This window comes from Oncorhynchus nerka, linkage group LG4, assembly GCF_034236695.1.
Source record: "Oncorhynchus nerka isolate Pitt River linkage group LG4, Oner_Uvic_2.0, whole genome shotgun sequence".
NCBI lineage: Eukaryota > Metazoa > Chordata > Actinopteri > Salmoniformes > Salmonidae > Oncorhynchus > Oncorhynchus nerka.
The window spans coordinates 70226475-70245160 of record NC_088399.1 but is presented as its reverse complement, the minus strand read 5'-3'; the positions used below and the strand labels follow the sequence as shown (position 1 = coordinate 70245160).

Sequence of the window (18686 nt, the reverse complement as noted above, 5' to 3'; positions counted from 1 at the left end):
ACTCGATCGGAGAGAAGTTATCAGGACACCAGGAATCCTTGAAAACCAGGTATTTTATATAACGGTTTGCAAAACAGCTCTTATTCAATAGTACAAAAGCAGCAGCAATGATTCTCAAATTATTAGTTGAAAAATTACAGAATTGCAATCAACATTGCATGTCCGTCCTGATGGCTGCAGGTCGGCAAAACCCTAGAATTAGGAACTAGAACACTAGCTAGTATACATCTCTCTTTAGGAGAGAATGGAGCTTCAACTCCATGGACTTCACAAGGACCAAAATATTCTCATAGTAACCATGGACTATAACAAAAACGGGGACTCATGGAGGCTCAAATAGCTTGTGGTTTGCACTGTGGAATATTTTCCGAACTAAAATATTGCCCCAACAAGGTAAAGAACAAAATAAAAAGAGATGACAACCCCAATAATCATGTCATCTAAACACTTGTATTAGTTTCTTCCTGTAACTTTTATCTGTTCACAACACTGCCAATGGATGCCACCTATATTACTTCTGTAGTATTTATTTTAAACCATAAATTGTCTGGTTTAGAGGCTTTTTTTCAGAAGTTCCCAATAGAAATCAGTTTAAGATACACTACAAAGCTTTGCAGGTAGACTATCAGTGGTGCAGGTCGCATTGGGATGTCACAACAACCATACATACTGTGCAGACAGACCATGGTAGAATTTTCTAAATACCTGTGGTAAAATGTTGGCACCTTGATGAAACATCAAAATTATCAAACGGATTCACATGTCAGTATTTCAAACGTCAAAACTGACATGCCATCCTTAATTAAAAACATCTATTTTGTATACAAAACAGCTTAAATACCGTGGCAGTGAACCTTTAAATCACACTTTGAAGAATAAACGTGTCTTCCTTAACCTCTAAATGATTTAGCACAGATCATTGCATTGGGCCGATCAGGGACGGGGTCTTAGACCACAATGTGCTCGAGCTCCGGCTATTGGTGACTAACCTCCGGTAGGCAGAGGCTGGTCCCAGCACAGATTCTGTGCCCCAGGCGGCTTCAACAACAACAAGAGGCTGGTCTGTGGTAGAGGACACCGTTCCTGACCTGCTACCAGAACAAATAAAGGGAGATAATAGTTCCAGAGGCTCCTCAGTGTTTAACTATGCAGGTGTTACAAAGTAACCCTGACATTCAGTCTATGACAATTGTCCTCTAGGCTGTCATTCTGCTTAAGACAGTCATTTGATTTTGAGGGCTGTCATCTTGACTGTGAGCTTTGAGCAGTCCAGCTCCACAAACAGTTTCTGGAATGCCTCGTGTAGGTAGCTGAAATTCCGAGCATAATGTCATGCCAAGTAGAATGACACAAGCCTGTTGGACACTACCCAGACCGGTGATCACCAAGACAACCCTTTAGGACGGTGTCCATCTCCTCTGGACCATCACTCGCTATGGCACCCTCCTTCTTGATCACACAGATTTTCATTACATGTTGTGCAAGGTCTTGCAGGACATTTTACCCCCTTCAGATTCCTGTAAAAAAAAAAAAGACACATTCTTTCAATGTTGGGATCAAATTTAACATGCAAATTTAATGCAAATTTGCTAATTTAAATCAATCTGGATTATCAGATGCCATTTATTTTTATCATAATACATTGAACATTCTCTCACACACACACACACACACACACACACACACTAGAATATTCACGTCAGAAAATGCTTTATTGCCCTCACATGGTAGTCTCCTTCAGCCAGGTAGTCAATCAAGCAAATTACTCACTGAACTCACATCATGACCCTGATATAGAATAAAGTCACTGTTGTCATTGAATTGAATCTGTGCATGTGAAGGAGTGAAATCTATGCATTCACCGATCCACGTATCCTATATTACTAAAAGGCGTACAATGCTTGGGTAGCAGAGCAGAGCCTGTGGATTAAATTGCAGCACCAAACATCAGCCAGCTAAATATAAAACAGTGAATTTTTCCTGAGAACACTTTACCTGGAGTAGGACCTCCAGCATGACCCCCAATTTGTGTCCAGGGGCCCTCCCTGGGAATGGAATAATGACAGCAGCATAGGGGTGTGCTGGCCCAACGTGGCCATAAACCTAGGCTCAAGATGCTTAGTGGTGTACTGGCCCAACGTGGCTATAAACCTAGGCTCAAGATGCTTAGTGGTGTACTGGCCCAACATGGCCATAAACCTTGGCTCAAGATGCTTAGTGGTGTACTGGCCCAACGTGGCCATAAACCTTGGCTCAAGATGCTTAGTGGTGTACTGGCCCAACGTGGCTATAAACCTAGGCTCAAGATGCTTAGTGGTGTACTGGCCCAACATGGCCATAAACCTTGGCTCAAGATGCTTAGTGGTGTACTGGCCCAACGTGGCCATAAACCTTGGCTCAAGATGCTTTGTGGTGTACTGGCCCAACGTGGCTATAAACCTTGGCCCAAGATGCTTTGTGGTGTACTGGCCCAACGTGGCCATAAACCTTGGCTCAAGATGCTTTGTGGTGTACTGGCCCAACGTGGCCATAAACCTTGGCTCAAGATGCTTTGTGGTGTACTGGCCCAACGTGGCCATAAACCTTGGCTCAAGATGCTTTGTGGTGTACTGGCCCAACGTGGCCATAAACCTTGCCTCAAGATGCTTTGTAGTGATCCTCTGGAATTCTTAATTTATCTGAAAGACAAATACTGGAATATCATCAAGCAAGGCTAATAAGAGGTTTCATTTGGTATTGTATTTTTTGGCTGTTGACTCACTTGAGAGGCATCATCAAACAGAGCAGGCCATCTGCCTTTCATCTCTTTTAACACTGGGACACTGGTTGATGACTTCCTGTCTCCGGTGGGCAAATGTCTTGGTCAACAATCTAGCAGTCTTAGGTGGTAGCTAGTCCAATTTTGACTAAGCAGCGCCTACATTAGTCAAAAGCTTCTTTTATTAAAGATGCTGTGTGCAGAGTTTGGCCACTGGTTCAGAATGTGGCCCTCACAAGCCAGATGTAGTCCTCAATGTTCTGGTCCCACATCACATATGTGCACCACGTCTTTGCTATCGCTCTCTTTTTGCTCTCCCTCAGCCATTGAGCCTGACCTGCAAACTGAGCAGTGCCCACTTTATGGAAAAAAGCTGGGGCAAATGCCAACATAACAAAATGTGGGAAAGTCTAGGGGTCTGAATACTTTCCAAGTGCACTGTACTTACCATGTTTTCTGTACTAAACTATATAGAATATTAGCCTGCTGCAAACTCCCTACTAAATCGCACAGTACGGCCTGGATCTGATACAGCCTTCGGAAAGTATTCAGACCCATTTACTTTTCCCACATTTTGTTAACTTCTTAGGGCTGAAATCCCGTTAACGGGATCGATATGACAACAGCCAGTGAAAGTGCAGGGAGCCAAATTCAAAACAACAAATCTCATAATTACAATTCCTCAAACAAATAAGGATCTTATACCATTTTAAAGGTAATCTTGTTGTTAATCCCACCACAGTGTCCGATTTCAAATGGGCTTTACAGTGAAAGCACCACAAACGAGTATGTTAGGTCAGAGCCAAGTCACAGAAAAACACAGCCATTTTTCCAGCCAAAGAGAGGAGTCACAAAAATCAGAAATGGAGATAAAATGAATCACTAACCTTTGATGATCTTCATCAGATGACACTCATAGGACTTCATGTTACACAATACATGTATGTTTTGTTCGATAAAGTTCATATTTATATAAAAAAATCTCAGTATACATTGGCGCGTTATGTTCACTAGCTCCAAAAACATCAAGTGATTTTGTAGAGAGCCACATCAATTTACAGAAACACTCATTATAAATGTTGATGAAAATACAAGTGTTATGCATGGAAATATAGATACACTTCTCCTTAATGCAACCGCTGTGTCAGATTTCAAAAAAGCTTTACGGAAAAAGCAAACCATGCAATAATCTGAGTACGGCGGTCAGAGACCCAACAAGCCAAAACGATATCCGCCATATTGTGCAGTCAACAAAAGTCAGAAATAACATCATAAATATTAACTTACCTTTGATGATCTTCATCAGAATGCACTCCCAGGAATACCAGTTCCACGATAAATGTTTGATTTGTTCGATAATGTCCATCAGTTATGTCCAAATAGCTACTTTTGTTAGCGTGTTTGGTAAACAAATCAAAACTCACGAAGCTCGTTCACTAGTTGCAGACGAAATGTCAAAAAGTTCCGTTACAGTCTGTAGAAACATGTCAAACGATGTATAGAATCAATCTTTAGGATATTTTTAACATTAATCTTCAATAATGTTCCGACCGGAGAATTCCTTTGTCTTCAGAAAAGCAAATGGAACGGGAGCTACCTCTCATGTGAATGCGCGTGACCCACTCGTGGCTGCTGGCAGTCCTCTGACTCATTCCCCTCTCATTCAGCCCCCCTTCACAGTAGAAGCCTCAAACAAGTTTCTAAAGACGGTTGACATCTAGTGGAAGCCTTAGGAAGTGCAACATGACCAATATCCCACTGTATCTTCAATAGGGGCTGAGTTGAAAATCGACCAACCTCAGATTTCCCACTTCCTGGTTGGATTTATTTCTCAGGTTTTTGCCTGCCATATGAGTTCTGTTATACTCACAGACATCATTCAAACAGTTTTACAAACTTCAGAGTGTTTTCTATCCAAATGTACTAATATGCATATATTAGCAACTGGGACTGAGGAGCAGGCAGTTTACTCTGGGCACCTTATTCATCCAAGCTACTCAATACGGAGTCTTTAGGTGCCTTTAGGCAAACTCCAAGCTGGCTGTCATGTGCTTTTTACTGAAGAGTGGCTGATTGGTGGAGTGCTGCAGAGATGGGGGAACCTTTCAGAAGGACAACCATCTCCACAGAGGATCTCTAGAGCTCTGTCAGAGTGACCATCGGGTTATTGGTCCCCTCCCTGATCAAGGCCCTTCTCGCGCGATTGGATGGCCAGCTCTAGGAAGAGTCTTGGTCGTTCCAAACTTCTTCCATTTAAGAATGATGGAGGACACTGTGTACTTGGGAACCTACAATGCTGCAGACATTTTTTTGGTAGCCTTCCCGCAGATCTGTGCCTCGACACAATCCTATCTTGGAGCTCTACGGACAATTCCTTCGACCTCATGGCTTGGTTTTTGCTCTGATATTCACTGTCAACTGTGGGACCTTATAGACAGGTGTGTGCCTTTCCAAATCATGTCCAATCAATTGAATTTAGCACAGATGGACTCCAATCAAGTTATCGAAACATCTCAAGGACGAAACAGGATGCACCTCAGTTCAATTTCGAGTCTCATATTAAAGGGTCTGAATACTTATGTAAATAGGGTATTTCTGTTTTTATATTTAATACATTTGAAAAAATTCTTAACCTGTTTTCGCTTTGTCATTATGGGGTATTGTGTGTAGATTGCTGAGGATTTTTATTTATTTAATACATTTTAGAATAAGGCTGTAACCTAACAAAATTTTGAAAAAGTCAAGGGTTCTGAATAATTTCTGAAGGTACTATATATCTCTAGAGAAACTGCATTGAGCTCACCAAAAAAATTACAAAATGTAATTCTAATTGAATTGACATAGGTCTATTACTTGATTTAAATTTTTTATTTTTGTTTATCGTTCAGCACTAGTCTGAAGACACGTTTTAACCCTTCTGTATCTGTCTCCAGGTCGGCCCATCCCCTCCAGCCCTCTAAAGAGGAGTTGTCCAGCAGTGTGTCTGTCCAGCTGTTTAACGGAGAGACCCAGCATCTGACCATCACCCTGGAAAACATCGGCTCTGAAGACCTGGAGACGCTGGAGGTCGCCTCCAAGACCTGTAATACTAAAGGTCAGGGGTCAGACAAAACGCATACACACACACACTTTCATGCTGTTTCTAAACCAGTGATTCCTTTGATGTGCTTTCCCTCCATCTGTTTCTTTCTGTCTCTCACTCTCCCTCCCTGTCCCTCTCTCACGGTCTCTCTTTCCCTCCCTCTCTCACTGTCACTCTCTCTCCCCTGGTGACTCCTCCTGTCCTCTCGTCAGCGTTAGAGGTCACTGGTCATTGTGTTTCGGTTCTTCAGCTTTCGTGCTCTTCTGTCTTTTCTCTTTGTGTTACTTTGCACAGCTGGGATCGCCCAAGCTCTGCAGCTTTGCTCTCTCTCTCCCCCTCCCCCATGTATCCAGCTGACATCTGGAATATGTTCTGACAAAACGTTGCACATCAACAATTGTGTCACGTAGTTAGCCGTCAAACTTGCAGTTACAACTGTAGTCCACCTGTGGTGCGTGGTTTAAATTCAAATGACCCACCTGCTCTGTCAGAGCTGTGGTTTACTGTTGGCATTGTAGAGGGATGCAATTTGACACATTCCTTTTGAAGTTGCCAAGGAAACTCATGTGATTAGCAGAATGGCTGCGGTAGAGGTGGGAGTGGCTTGTCAGTACAGTGCTGCTGTGGATCCTCTTACATCATGGATACACTGGTTTTAACAGGGCTGGGGGGAAACCACCTGTCTTCTTCTTATAGGAAAAGTCCTTTGCTATTGCTTTGATTTTAACATACAGTAGTCTTCACATTTTCAGTTGAAGTCCTGGCTGTGGACTTGCCTTGAACTTATCAAGGCGTTTCATTGTCTTCACATTGAAAGAATCCCTTCTCTCTAACAAAATCTGAAAGAATATTCAGTACACTACTCACCATAAAGTAGGCTACGGTCTTATACCAACAAGTTGTGTTGATGTGTTGGTTTGAAAAGGATCCCACCAGATATCTTCTCAATGTATTAACATATTCTTAAAAGGCAATTTGTTCAAAGGCAACCTTCTGCAGAGTTATCACACCTTGGTTGAGTAGGCTAAAAGTATGAAGCATTATGACAAACCTAATTACTGTTCTCCAGAACTGCAAGCTGCACATCAACTTTAGAAAGTTTCCTAATTTTCACGCTTTCTTTGTCAGCGTTGGTGAAAAGCCAAAAGACTCTTAAAGTGATGATTGATTGTGTTTTGTTTTCTCTCTGGAAGCAGAAACGCTCTTGATATGATGAAATTACAGAGGCTGTGTCGCAAATGGCACCCTATTTCCTATATAGTGTACTACTGCTGACCAGTTGTGCACTATATAGGGAATAGGGTGCCATGTCGGGACACAGCCAACAATTGGAGTACCATAAGTGGAGGAAAGGAGCATCATCTCATTTTCTTCTTACGTCTCGTCATTAAGAAGCTCTGTGGTTTATTTCCCTAGAGGGGTTACCTTGGCATAGATCCTGCAACATATATTCTTTGAGTTTTGCCAGATCTCATACAGAAACAGAGATCATCGAATTTAGATGAGATTCCTTTACTTCAGTTCCGGTTTATTGGATGGTCTTATGGGTTGGAGATGTTGGGAATTGCAGTCCCACTTGACATGACATTTGGTAATGAACGATTTGTAAAGCATGTGTAGGCAATATATAAGGTCCCCAAGAGGCTTTACAGGGCCTTCAGAAACTATTCACACCCCTGGACCTTTTCACATGTTGTGTTACAAGGTGGGATTAAAATTGTTGACAAAAAAGGATAATTAAATCAATCTACATAAAATACTCTGTCAAAGTGGAAGAACAATTCCAACATTTGTAAAACATTTATGAAAAATAAAACACTATCTTCATTACATAAGTATTCAACATAAGTGTTAGAATCACCTTTGGCAGTGATTATAGCTGTGAATCGGTCTGGGTAAGTCTCTAAGAGCTTTGCACACCATTCCTTTTTAAATTCTTCAAGCTGTGTCAAGTTGGTTGTTTCTTTGGCACATTTTTAGCAGTTTTACTTTGGTGTCTTATTACAAACAGGTGCATGTTTTGGAATATTTGTACTATGTACAGGCTAGAGGTCGAACGATTATGATTTTTCAACACCGATACCGATTATTGGAGTACCAAAAAAAAGCTGATACCGATTAATCGGACAATTTTTATTTGTGTGTGTATATATATATATTACACACATGTACAGTATATCACAAAAGTGAGTACACCCCTCACATTTTTGTTAAATATTTGAATATATTTTTTCATGTGACAACACTGAAGAAATGACACTTTGCTACAATGTAAAGCAGGTAGTGTACAGCTTGTTTAACAGTGTACATTTGCTGTCCCCTCAAAATAACTCAACACACAGCCATTAATGTCTAAACCGCTGACAACAAAAGTGAGTACACCCCTAAGTGTAGGCCAGTGATAAAAACATCTACATGTACATTTTAAATTCAGGCTGTAACACAACCAAATGTGGAAAAAGTCTAGAGGTGTGAGTACTTTCTGTAGGCAGTGTAGATTGCACTAGATTCTATGAGATTCCATTAGTTTGGTGCTGTAGGGAAAGGTATTCAATATATGGTTTAGTGTTGAGTTCTAGCCACCTGCTGGAGGTGCTGTGGGCTGAGCAATAGCACTATAAATATCTGTTGAAATACTACCCCCCTCTCACCCCCCTCACCCCAATCGGTTGACATTGCTAACGGAAAGGAAATGCAGGTAAGGCTACAATAATCACTTTAATTGATTAAGACAAACTGCAAGCCAAAGCTACACATGTTCTCCTCCCACACATAGATTAATTTACGCATTATGTCTTGACAGCTTGTTCCAACATTGTGTTGTGACTTTTACACATAGTTCCAATATTTATTTGGTTCTTTGAATGGAGTCTGTAAAAAGAGGTAGTACTGTGCGTGCCCATATAACACCCCCCACTGTCATGCAGTCAGAAATCCAGAAAGAATTTCTCCCATGGAGTGCTGCAGAGATGGTTGTCCTTCTGGAAGGTTCTCCCATCTCCACAGAGGAACTCTAGAGCTCTATCAGAGTGACCATTGGGTTCTTGGTCACCTCCCTGACCAAGGCCCTTCTCCTCCGATTGCTCAGTTTGGCCTGGCAGTCAACTCTAGGAAGAGTCTTGGTCGTTCCAAACTTCTTCCCTTTAAGAATGATGGAGGCCACTGTGTTCTTGGGGACCTTCAATGCTGCAGAAATGTTTTGGTACCTTTCCCCACATCTGTGCCTTGACGCAATCCTGTCTTGGAGCTCTACAGACAATTCCTTCGACATCATGGCTTTGGTTTTTGCTCTGACATGCACTGTCAACTGTGGGACCTATAGACAGGTGTGTGCCTTTTTAAAATCATATCCAATCAATTGAATTTCCACAGGTGGATTCCAATCAAGTTGTAGAAACATCTCAAGGATGATCAGTGGAAACAGGATGCACCTGAGCTCAATTTCGAGTCTATGTATAAAGCAGTTGTGGCTGGATCAGCAATTTGCAAGTAACACTTTTGATAACTGTGCTCCAGTGGCAATGTGTAATTAAAAGTAAAACATAATTCAGTTTGAAAATGGAACATGAAAACATTTGAATAAGCCAAATATGAGGAACAATGTCACATTATAAATACAAACTTTAGCTGCAGAAAAGGATGCTACGTAACATGCAAAAAAAGTGTGTACATATGTTTTTGAATGTATACTTTAAATATATGTTGTGGACATATAAATATACTTTTTTGAAAGGATACTTAAGTATTTATTTTTTTATATGAAAAAGTATACTCTGGAAGCATGTTCCTCAGCTGTGCATGTTGGATAAACTGTCATTATTATTGTCAACTTTCTCTGCACTCTTCAAAACTCATTACTGACACTGAAACTACAGTGCCTTGCAAAAGTACCCCTTGGATGTCTTCACATTTTATTGTTACAAAGTGGGATTAAAATTGATTTAATTGTATTGTATTTTGAATAACAATCTACACATAAGTGGAATAAATTATTATTTAATACAAAAAATATATAGTCATTGCGTACTCAGCTCCCTGAAAACATGTTAGAAACGCCTTCTGCAACGATTACAGTGGTCAGTCTTCTTGGATACGTCTCTAAGAGCTTTACACACCTAGATTCTGCAATATTAACCCTTTATTCTTTTCATAATTCTTCAAGCACAGTCAAGATGTTGGGGTTCATGGCTAGACAGAAATGTTAAAGTCTTGCCATAGATTTTAAAGCAGATTTTAAGTTGAAATTGTAACTTGGCCACTCATGAGCATTCACGGTCTTCTTAGTAAATAACTCCAGTGTAGATTTGTCCATGTGCTCTAGGTTATTGTCCTGCTGAAACGTGGCTTTCCCTCCCAGTGTCTGTTGTAAATCAGACTGAAGCATGTTTTCCTCTGATTTTGCCTCTGTTTATCTCCATCCCGTTTCTTTTCATCCTGAAAAACTCCCCAGTATTTTCCGATGTCAAGCATACCCATACCACGATGCAGCCTCCACCATGCTTTGAAATAATGCAGCAATGACTCAGTGATGTGTTGTTGGATTTACCCCAAACATAAGGCTTTGCGTTTAGGCCAAAAAGTGTATTCCGTAGCTGTTTTTTTTCCATTATTATTTTGTATATTTGTATTCCTCTTTTCACTCTGTCATGTAACTCTTAATGCTGTTGATCCAACCTCTGTTTTCTCCCATTACAGCCTTTGAACTGTGAAACTGTTTTAAAATCACCAATGGCCTCATGGTAACATCACTGAGCAGTTTATTTCCTGTCCAGCAGCTCAGCCCAGAAGGACGACCATCTTTGATGTGTCTGGGGCGTTTAATACATAATCCACATAATTATTAACTTGACCATGCTTAAAGAGATATTCAATGTCTGATTTTATATTTTTACCGATCTACCAATCACTGCCCTTCTGTTCTTCCAGAGTATTTTGAGTTCATGGTTGACAATACATAACAATGAAATGCATTTGAAGCCCTTTTTCACAGTAAAATGTGAAGGAAAACAATTGTTATGGATACTTTCACAAGGCACTGTATACTTAGTGTACTTGATCACTCACAAGCAGAGTTTCATTTGTGTTCGCTGTGTTCCTGGTGGCTGGTTGTAGATGATCAATGCCTGTTTCTGTTTCATTTGTGTTCGCTGTGTTCCTGGTGGCTGGTTGTAGATGATCAATGCCTGTTTCTGTTTCATTTGTGTTCGCTGTGTTCCTGGTGGCTGGTTGTAGATGATCAATGCCTGTTTCATTTGTGTTCGCTGTGTTCCTGGTGGCTGGTTGTAGATGATCAATGCCTGTTTCTGTTTCATTTGTGTTCGCTGTGTTCCTGGTGGCTGGTTGTAGATGATCAATGCCTGTTTCATTTGTGTTCGCTGTGTTCCTGGTGGCTGGTTGTAGATGATCAATGCCTGTTTCATTTGTGTTCGCTGTGTTCCTGGTGGCTGGTTGTAGGTGATCAATGCCTGTTTCATTTGTGTTCGCTGTGTTCCTGGTGGCTGGTTGTAGGTGATCAATGCCTGTTTCATTTGTGTTCGCTGTGTTCCTGGTGGCTGGTTGTAGATGATCAATGCCTGTTTCTGTTTAATATGTGTTCGCTGTGTTCCTGGTGGCTGGTTGTAGGTGATCAATGCCTGTTTCTGTTTCATTTGTGTTCGCTGTGTTCCTGGTGGCTGGTTGTAGATGATCAATGCCTGTTTCTGTTTAATTTGTGTTCGCTGTGTTCCTGGTGGCTGGTTGTAGATGATCAATGCCTGTTTCTGTTTCATTTGTGTTCGCTGTGTTCCTGGTGGCTGGTTGTAGATGATCAATGCCTGTTTCTGTTTCATTTGTGTTCGCTGTGTTCCTGGTGGCTGGTTGTAGATGATCAATGCCTGTTTCATTTGTGTTCGCTGTGTTCCTGGTGGCTGGTTGTAGATGATCAATGCCTGTTTCTGTTTAATATGTGTTCGCTGTGTTCCTGGTGGCTGGTTGTAGATGATCAATGGCTGTTTCTGTTTCATTTGTGTTCGCTGTGTTCCTGGTGGCTGGTTGTAGGTGATCAATGCCTGTTTCTGCTGGTGTTTTCACCTGTTGTAGTAGTAAGTCTAGTAAAATGTATGTTTTCTTTTTAGATTCTCCATTAGCCTGGAAGAGGTTGCTGCCTATGTCTTCATTCTGCTTTGTTTACGTTAGACAAGGTTCTCCTTTCTTTGTTACTTCTTAGCCGTATTTGTTGAAACGCCTTTGAAACGCCTTCGAGATACTACAAACTGCACCCACGCAAACACACACACACACACTCTCCCGCTTCAAGCAAAACAACCTTGAGCTGCTGACACAGGCCCCTGGCGCTCTTGAGGATGGTGTGCTCTCGTTCTCTGTGGCCAACGTGAGTAAGTAATTTAAGCATATTAACCCTCACAAGGCTGCCGGCCCAAGCTCATCACTAAGTTCAGCGCCATGGGTCTGAACCCCGACCTGTGCAACTGGGCCTGAACTTCCGGACGGGCCGACATGAAATGGTGAAGTTGGGCAACAACGCCTCTACCACACTGATGCTCAACACAGGGGCCCCACAGGGGTGCATGTTCAGCACCCTCCTGTACTCCCTGTTCACCCATGACTGCGTGGCCACACACATCTCCAACTCAATCATCAAGTTTGCTGATGATACAACAGTGGTAGGCCTGATTACCAACAATGATCAAGCTCAGTTTTAGCTTGAGTCTGCTGCTTCAACTAATAGCGAAGAGACGCCCTAGTCACATCCCAAATTGTTCTAGCCGGCTACCACCCAGTACTCTACCCTGATCCTTAGTCACTGTTCTAGCCGGCTACCACCCAGTACTCTACCCTGATCCTTAGTCACTGTTCTAGCTGGCTACCACCCAGTACTCTACCCTGATCCTTAGTCACTGTTCTAGCCGGCTACCACCCAGTACTCTACCCTGCACCTTAGTCACTGTTCTAGCCGGCCTCAGCCCAGTACCCTGCCCTGATCCTTAGTCACTGTTCTAGCCGGCCTCAGCCCAGTACCCTGCCCTGATCCTTAGTCACTGTTCTAGCCGGCCTCAGCCCAGTACCCTGCCCTGATCCTTAGTCACTGTTCTGTTCTAGCCGGCCTCAGCCCAGTACCCTGCCCTGATCCTTAGTCACTGTTCTAGCTGGCTACCACCCAGTACTCTGCCCTGATCCTTAGTCACTGTTCTAGCCGGCTACCACCCAGTACTCTACCCTGCACCTTAGTCACTGTTCTAGCCGGCTACCACCCAGTACTCTGCCCTGATCCTTAGTCACTGTTCTAGCCGGCTACCACACGATACTCTACCCTGCACTTTAGAGACTGCTGCCCTATGCACGTAGTCATTGAACATTGGTCACCTTAATAATGTTTACATACGGTTTCACCCACTATGTACACTGACCAAAAATATAAGCGTAACAATTTCAACAATTTGACTGAGTTACAGTTAATTTAATGAAATAAGTCAATTTAAATACATCCATTAGACCCTAATCTATGGATTTCACATGACTGGGAATGCAGATATGCATCTATTGGTCCAGATACCTTTAAAAAAAAAAAAAGGTAGGGGCGTGGATCAGAAAACCAGTCTGGTGTGACCCACCCATCTTCATATTGAGTTGATCAGGCTGTTGATTGTTGCCTGTGGAATGGTGTCCCACTCCTCTTCAATGGTTGTGCGAAGTTGCTGGATATTGGCGGGAACTGGAACACGCTGCTGTACTTGTCGATTCAGGGCATCCCAAACATGCTTAATGGGTGACAAGTCTGGTGAATATGCAGGCCATGGAAGAGCAGGGACATTTTTACAGACGTATACAGATCCTTGCGACATGGGGCTGTGCATTATCTTGCTGAAAGATGAGGTGATGGCGTCGGATCAATGGCACGACAATGGGCCTCAGGATCTCGTCACAGTATCCCATGGCGTTGAAGTTGCCATCGATAAAATGCAATTGTGTTCGTTGTCTGTAGTTTATGTCTGTCCATACCATAACCAGACCGCCACCATGGGGCACTCTGTTCACAACGTTGACATCAGCACAACGCTTGCCAACATGACGCCATACACGTGGTCTGCAGTTGTGAGGCTGGTTGGACGTACTGCCAAATGGTAGAGAATTAGCATTAAATTCTCTGCCAACAGCTCTGGTGGACATTCCTGCAGTCAGAATGCCAATTGAACGCTCCCTTAAAACTTGAGACATCTGTGACATTATGTTGTGTGACAAAACTTCACATTTTCGAGTGGCCTTTTATTGCCCCCAGCTTCTTGATATGCCACACCTGTCAGGTGGATGGATTATCTTGGCAAAGGAGAAATGCTCTCTAACAGGGATGTAAACAAATATATGCACAACATTTGAGAGAAATCAGCTTTTTGTGCGTATGGAACATTTCTGGGATTTTTTATTTCAGCTCATGAAACATGGGACCAACATTTGACATGCGTTTTATTTTTGTTCAGTGTGTATACAGTACTGTGTTCGAGTCATCGCTCATCCTATATAACTTAGTTTTATTGTGTGCATCGTTTTATTTATTTTTGCTAGGCATTACGACACTGTTGGAGCGACAAACACAAGCATTTCGCTGCACCTGCGATAACGTCTGCAAATCTGTGTACATGACCAATACACGTTTATTCGATTTGACACATACACACACGAACACACACACACATGGGCTGCTACCCACGGCAGCTCAGCCAAAACCCTACGGTGTAGGAACACCACATGGAGCTCTGCATCATGTAATCAGGCTTGTTAATTGCACAGCACTGCCATGGATCATACTACAAATGGCTTTTAGTGAGAGCCCACTTCTCAGTTGTCTCTTGTTGGCAGCCATTGTGTCCTAATTGCTTTAGGAACAACTGCATAGCATTATTACATGCAGAGTGATGGAGATGTTGCAAAGATTTAAAATCCTACGTTTACATACAGTATCTCTGTGTCTGAAGTTCCGGTTTGAGCGTTGCCATCTAAACTAAAGCACTCTGCACATTTTGGTGCGAACCGTATTCATTTTCTGTTTATTCTAATAATAATAATATGCCACTTAGCAGATGCTTTTATCCAAAGAGACGTAGTCTTGTGTGCGTACGTTTTTAGTGGGTCTGGGCCTGGCAATAGAACCATTTATGCCGGCGTGGCAAGAGCCCTGCTCTACCAACTGAGCTGCAGAGGACCGTTATTCTCAAGATCCCACTGAAAGAGGGATTAACAAGGAATACAAAGGTTGATAGGGGATGTCAATTTGTCCTTCTTGTTCAAACTGATTCATGTAGCCAACATCTGTGTTTTTATTCTTGTAAGATGAATCGCTTGCTGAAGTAGAGGCCTGTTATACCTGATTTGGGGTTTGACGATAATCATTTCACCAACTCGGCCGGGTAGAGATTGTAGACGTAGTTACGTTCTGATGAAGCGTGGAAATAGTGTGACTATGGTGTCGCCATGCTACTTCTCCCTGTCCTAGTGAATCATTGCCAGCAGTCAGACTGTGTTGTTACCTCTCCCTGTCCTAGTGAATCATTGCCAGCAGTCAGACTGTGTTGTTACCTCTCCCTGTCCTAGTGAATCATTGCCAGCAGTCAGACTGTGTTGTTACCTCTCCCTGTCCTAGTGAATCATTGCCAGCAGTCAGACTGTGTTGCTACCTCTCCCTGTCCTAGTGAATCATTGCCAGCAGTCAGACTGTGCTGTTACCTCTCCCTGTCCTAGTGAATCATTGCCAGCAGTCAGACTGTGTTACCTCTCCCTGTCCTAGTGAATCATTGCCAGCAGTCAGACTGCTGTTACCTCTCTCTGTCCTAGTGAATCATTGCCAGCAGTCAGACTGTGCTGTTACCTCTCCCTGTCCTAGTGAATCATTGCCAGCAGTCAGACTGTGTTGTTACCTCTCCCTGTCCTAGTGAATCATTGCCAGCAGTCAGACTGTGCTGTTACCTCTCCCTGTCCCAGTGAATCATTGCCAGCAGTCAGACTGTGCTGTTACCTCTCCCTGTCCTAGTGAATCATTGCCAGCAGTCAGACTGTGTTGCTACTTCTCCCTGTCCTAGTGAATCATTGCCAGCAGTCAGACTGTGTTGCTACCTGGTATGTTTCCTGTATTGATGTCTCCACTCAGTCTTCTCTGCTATCCCAAACATGACAGCTCTCTCCTTCTCATGGAGAGTGTGATACTATGGACTGACACACTGAGGAAAAAATATTTTGTTTTGTCAGCAATGTTTTCTTCCAAGGTGTGTGTGTGTGTGTGTGTGTGTGTGTGTGTGTGTGTGTGTGTGTGTGTGTGTGTGAGACCATACAGTATATTGTGTATCTAGCTAGCTGTCTCCGTTAGGGCTACTTCCCCAGGCAGAACCTCTATGTCAACAGGTAGATGAAGAATGCTGAATTGGTGTGTTTTTTTCCCCCATAGTGAGGCCAGATGACACCCCAGCACAAGCAGATGGTGTGGTGAATACGTTCATTCTCTGCTTCTATCATCATTGTCATAGGCAGGTCACAGGGTGTCTGTGTTAAAGGTCATGAACAGTCAAACTCATGTTTTTCATAATATGTGATGATATTTGAAGGAAACAAGATCAAAGTAGGATGGCCAAAGTATGAAAGATGACTGCATCTATATAAAGTTTCATAACGTTACTAGTCCCCTTGTCAAACACTTAATTTGAATACACCAATGGTAACATGATATTCTCTTACCTAATTTGAACAAGTACCACCTTGTGACCAACATCGGAGAAAGTGTGTTTGCAGAGTGGCATGGTTTATATAGCTAGAGAGCTTCTCTACTGGTGCCGAAATGTAAGGTGTCAGCAAATATTCAAAGTTTACACTATTCATCTATCACAAAGATACTTATGTTTCTCTTTTCATCTGTGCCTGGTGTTAGCTAGTTACTGGCTTGCTAGGTCTTCAGCCAGCATGGAACTAAATGAGGGGAAGGTCCGTTCAAAACGCCAACGTGGTTGTCAAGTCACCACATCCGTTAGTGCTGCTGTTTAAAGCATCACGAGAGACATGCCATACGGGAGATGTATTACATAATAATAATAATGATATCACTGATGCAATTTCAATGTTTTGAGTTGCTTTGTGTTTCACCAAATTAGCTTGAGATGATTTTACTGCAACACTGCTCACTGTATCCAAGTTGCTTGACATAGGAGTTTCAAAGATCTGTCTGTCAAGGCGAGCACATGAATATAAGCTCCCGGCCCACTCAGGCTGTCTTTTAAACTTGGTAGTTGGCCATCACAGAAAAAGTCATTTTCAGAATGACTGTTCAGGACCTTTTGAAGAGGTCACCAAGGCAGGCAGGCAGACAGACAGACAGACAAGTCCTGGTGTTGTCCTCTCCTGACCCGACCACTCTCTAGTGGACCTACTTCATCATATACTGCTAGTTGTCCTGGCAACTCTGTCCTCTGCTCCTCTACAGGGTCGTCTGTGTTTACCCTAGCTCCCAGTGTCCCTCCCTCACTATGACAAATGGGTTAATGACAGATGGTGTCAGTTCTTCACATTAGAGAAAAGGCATGTGTAGAAAAGCGAACGTTAACATTTCTGTCTATGAGAGAGAGAGAAGTGGTTGAGGTAGGAACATATGGAGGAGGTCAGTCCACAGAGGACAGTGGAGACAGTGAACCGGGTTGTAGTGAGGCTGCCTGCTTCCACTAGACTGATTTCAGTGGTATATTGGCAGGCTTTATACAGCTTAATGGAGTGTGTATTAATTATAAGTGAATGTTACTCAACTGTTTCTATGCATCTCTTTCCCACTCCGTGTCTTATGGCCCGACCGTATAAGACCTGGGGCAGCTGTGTGCAGGGCAGGGTTTCCTAAACTCTGTCTACAGGAGCCCAAGGGGTGCCCCAGCACTACACAGCTGATTCAAATAATCAACCAATCGTCATGCTTTGATCATTTGAATTAACTGTGTAGTGTTAGGGCAAAAACCTAAACATGCACCCCTTGTGGTCCCTATGACGAGTTTGGGGAAAGTCTGGTGTAGGACATGGACCAGCTGGAGTGAGTGTGTTAGACCTGTGGCAGCTTAGAGCTAGAGTGACCGAGTGTGTTAGACCTGTGGCAGCTCAGAGCTAGAGTGACCGAGTGTGTTAGACCTGTGGCAGCTCCGAGCTAGAGTGACCGAGTGTGTTAGACCTGTGGCAGCTCAGAGCTAGAGTGACCGAGTGTGTTAGACCTGTGGCAGCTCAGAGCTAAAGTGACCGAATGTGTTAGACCTGTGGCAGCTCAGAGCTAGAGTGACCGAGTGTGTTAGACCTGTGGCAGCTCAGAGCTAGAGTGACCGAGTGTGTTAGACCTGTGGCAGCTCAGAGCTAGAGTGACCGAATGTGTTAGACCTGTGGCAGCTCAGAGCTAGAGTGACCGAGTGTGTTAGACCTGTGGCAGCTCAGAGCTAGAGTGACCGAGTGTGTTAGACCTGTGGCAGCTCAGAGCTAGAGTGACAGTGTGTGTTAGACCTGTGGCAGCACAGAGCTAGAGTGACAGTGATGGAGTAAGGGCTGTCAGTATGAAAGGCCAACCAGTGATCGATTCATCAGCGATGAAAACAATGCACAGTTTTCTGTTCATCACCAACAGGGTGTTGAGGGTTCACTAACTTTTGACAAATCTTTTGACGACCTCAAGGTTTGTAGTGCCCTGGAATTAGATATTGCTTCACTCTTAGAAGCACTCATTCATTCAAGTGGAAGTTAGGCTGAACTCTGCATGCTCTCTCTGCGTTAGCATAATAGAGAAATGATGGTCTGTATCTCAGACATATAGAACATAGTGTGTCAGATGGAGGTAACAGGAGAAAG

The 18686-nt window shown here is 43.0% G+C and overlaps 1 protein-coding gene across 2 annotated transcripts in view; it reads left to right on the top strand.

The window, feature by feature from the left end:
• LOC115128530 (trafficking protein particle complex subunit 9-like) overlaps nucleotides 1-18686 on the top strand; it is a 330259-nt gene that overhangs the window by 81439 nt on the left and 230134 nt on the right. For both annotated transcript variants that reach the window (XM_065017786.1, XM_065017785.1), the window contains exon 17: nucleotides 5692-5852. In XM_065017786.1, coding sequence (XP_064873858.1) covers nucleotides 5692-5852 — 161 coding nt within the window. The remainder of the gene's footprint in view (nucleotides 1-5691; nucleotides 5853-18686) is intronic.